Source organism: Equus przewalskii, chromosome 19 (genome assembly GCF_037783145.1).
Source record: "Equus przewalskii isolate Varuska chromosome 19, EquPr2, whole genome shotgun sequence".
Lineage (NCBI taxonomy): Eukaryota > Metazoa > Chordata > Mammalia > Perissodactyla > Equidae > Equus > Equus przewalskii.
Window position 1 is genome coordinate 29248482 of NC_091849.1, and position 2129 is coordinate 29250610.

At 39.2% G+C, this 2129-nt stretch overlaps 1 protein-coding gene across 1 annotated transcript; it reads left to right on the top strand.

Annotated features, from left to right (window-relative positions):
- Positions 1 to 1002: 1002 nt before the first annotated feature.
- Positions 1003 to 1929, top strand: LOC103563881 (olfactory receptor 12D1-like). The gene has a single exon (XM_008539346.2). The coding sequence runs from the start codon at positions 1003 to 1005 to the stop codon at positions 1927 to 1929; it is 927 nt and encodes a 308-aa protein (XP_008537568.2).
- Positions 1930 to 2129: the final 200 nt, after the last annotated feature.

Below are 2129 nucleotides of genomic sequence, written 5' to 3' on the forward strand. Positions count from 1 at the left end.
GAGTTCCACTTGAGGTAGAATTTTCTTTAATATTTGAAAAAAAATTTACTTCAGGCCAAATAGAAACAGAACCTAACTAAATAGATCATAAGAAAAGATCAGATTTTAAGGAGGCTGAAGCCATACACACTTCAAAGAGAGGTCAATGTAAGGTGAAATAACGAACTGATGAGGCCACCTGAAAATGAATTTTCTTACCCATCGATTTGGTGATCTGGATAATGAAAAAGAGTCCCAAGGTAACTAGAGAATGGAAGCACAATAACAATGGTCATCAAAGTAGTAATTTGGGAATTCTATTTTGAGAAAGCAAAAGGCTCAGATTATAGGAAGAAATTAAGCTCATTGTCACATATAGCAGTGATAAAAATTCAAATATACTTCAGCCTAATATCTGATTAACATGGTCTTATTTCTTACTCCAGTAAGGCTCTATCATGTTTCCGGGGATGTGGGTCAGGAGGAGATCAGTAAAATACCACTAGCTCCATTTACATTCTAAGATGAGGAAAAGCTATTACTACTATTTCATGGACTTTAGAGTTGCAATGAGTTTATCCCTGTCTATTTTTGTTAAGCTAAAATGTCTTAAGTGGCTTCTTAGTAGGTCTAGAGATAGCAGGATGGTGGAGTACTTAAAGAGGTGCCCCCTGTTAGAGCCAACATAAGAAGATGAAAGGAAAGTTGTATTAGAATGTAGCAATTCACAGACAAAGAAGATGGGCTGCAACAAGCTCTGAATTACTGGAAGAAAGAAAAATATTAGTGATTAACCTGATAAAGAAAAAACATGATTGAGTCACAGTCTGTAAGTGACAGGTAGTCAATATTTAACAGTCTAATGGCCCACATACTGTACAACCTCTGAGGTTGGGATCACATAGAATAGCACCGTTACGCCGTAAAACATTTTATTTCTTGGAAAGAAATCCTGGGCTGGAAGAATTGATCCTCATTAAAGAATAGTGTTCCATATATTATTTTTGTCTTTTCTTTTAAGTGATGCTGAATCAAACTTCAGTCACTGAATTTCTCCTTCTGGGGGTAACAGATATCCAGGAACTGTGGCCTTTACTCTTTGTCGTTTTCCTTGCAATTTATTTTGTCAATGTGGCTGGGAATGGAACCATTCTGATGATTGTCATCTCTGATCCAAGACTCCATTCACCTATGTATTTCTTCCTGGGAAATCTCTCATGTCTAGATATCTGCTACTCCACGGTGACACTGCCAAAGATGCTGGGGAACTTCCTCTCTACACACAAAGCAATTTCTTTTTTGGGATGCATAAGTCAGCTTCATTTCTTCCATTTCCTGGGCAGCACAGAGTCCATGTTGTTGGCTGTGATGGCCTTTGACCGCTTTGTGGCTATCTGCAAACCACTTCATTACACTGTCATCATGAATCATCAGCTCTGTACCCAGATGGCTATCACTATCTGGATCATTGGCTTTTTCCATGCCCTGTTGCACTCCGTGATGACCTCTCACTTGAACTTCTGTGGTTCTAACCATGTTCATCACTTCTTCTGTGATGTTAAGCCACTGCTGGATTTGGCCTGTGGGAAGATTGAGTTCAACCAGTGGCTGCTCAATACTGTCACAGGGATGATTGCTATGGGTTCATTCTTTCTAACACTTCTCTCCTATTTCTATATCATCACCCACCTCTTCTGCAAGACCCATTCTTGCAGCACGCTTCACAAAGCACTGTCCACTTGTGCCTCCCACTTCATGGTAGTTATTCTTTTCTTTGCTCCTGTTGTCTTTACCTACATTCGTCCTGCTTCAGGCAGCTCCATGGACCAGGACCGGATCATTGCCATCATGTACAGTGTGGTCACACCTGTGCTAAATCCATTGGTCTACTCTTTGAGGAACAAGGACGTGAAGAGGGCCTTGAGTAGGATGATCAGAAGGAGGCTCTGACTTGAAGAAATCTAGAGAACTCTTCTGAGGCATAAATAAGTAGGCAATGAGAAACTTTAAATGTGAAATTATACTACTTCTCAAATTGTTTACAATATTTATGACAGAAGGAACTGGATAAATGAAAATTAAATGGGAATGCTCAGTCTAGTTGTATTAAACAATACATTCATAGGTAATATAAAGACAGCTTGAACAAA

Bases quoted from the DNA above. Each gene is read 5' to 3' on its own strand.
- LOC103563881 (XM_008539346.2), top strand. From the start codon at position 1,003: ATGCTGAATCAAACTTCAGTCACTGAATTTCTCCTTCTGGGGGTAACA.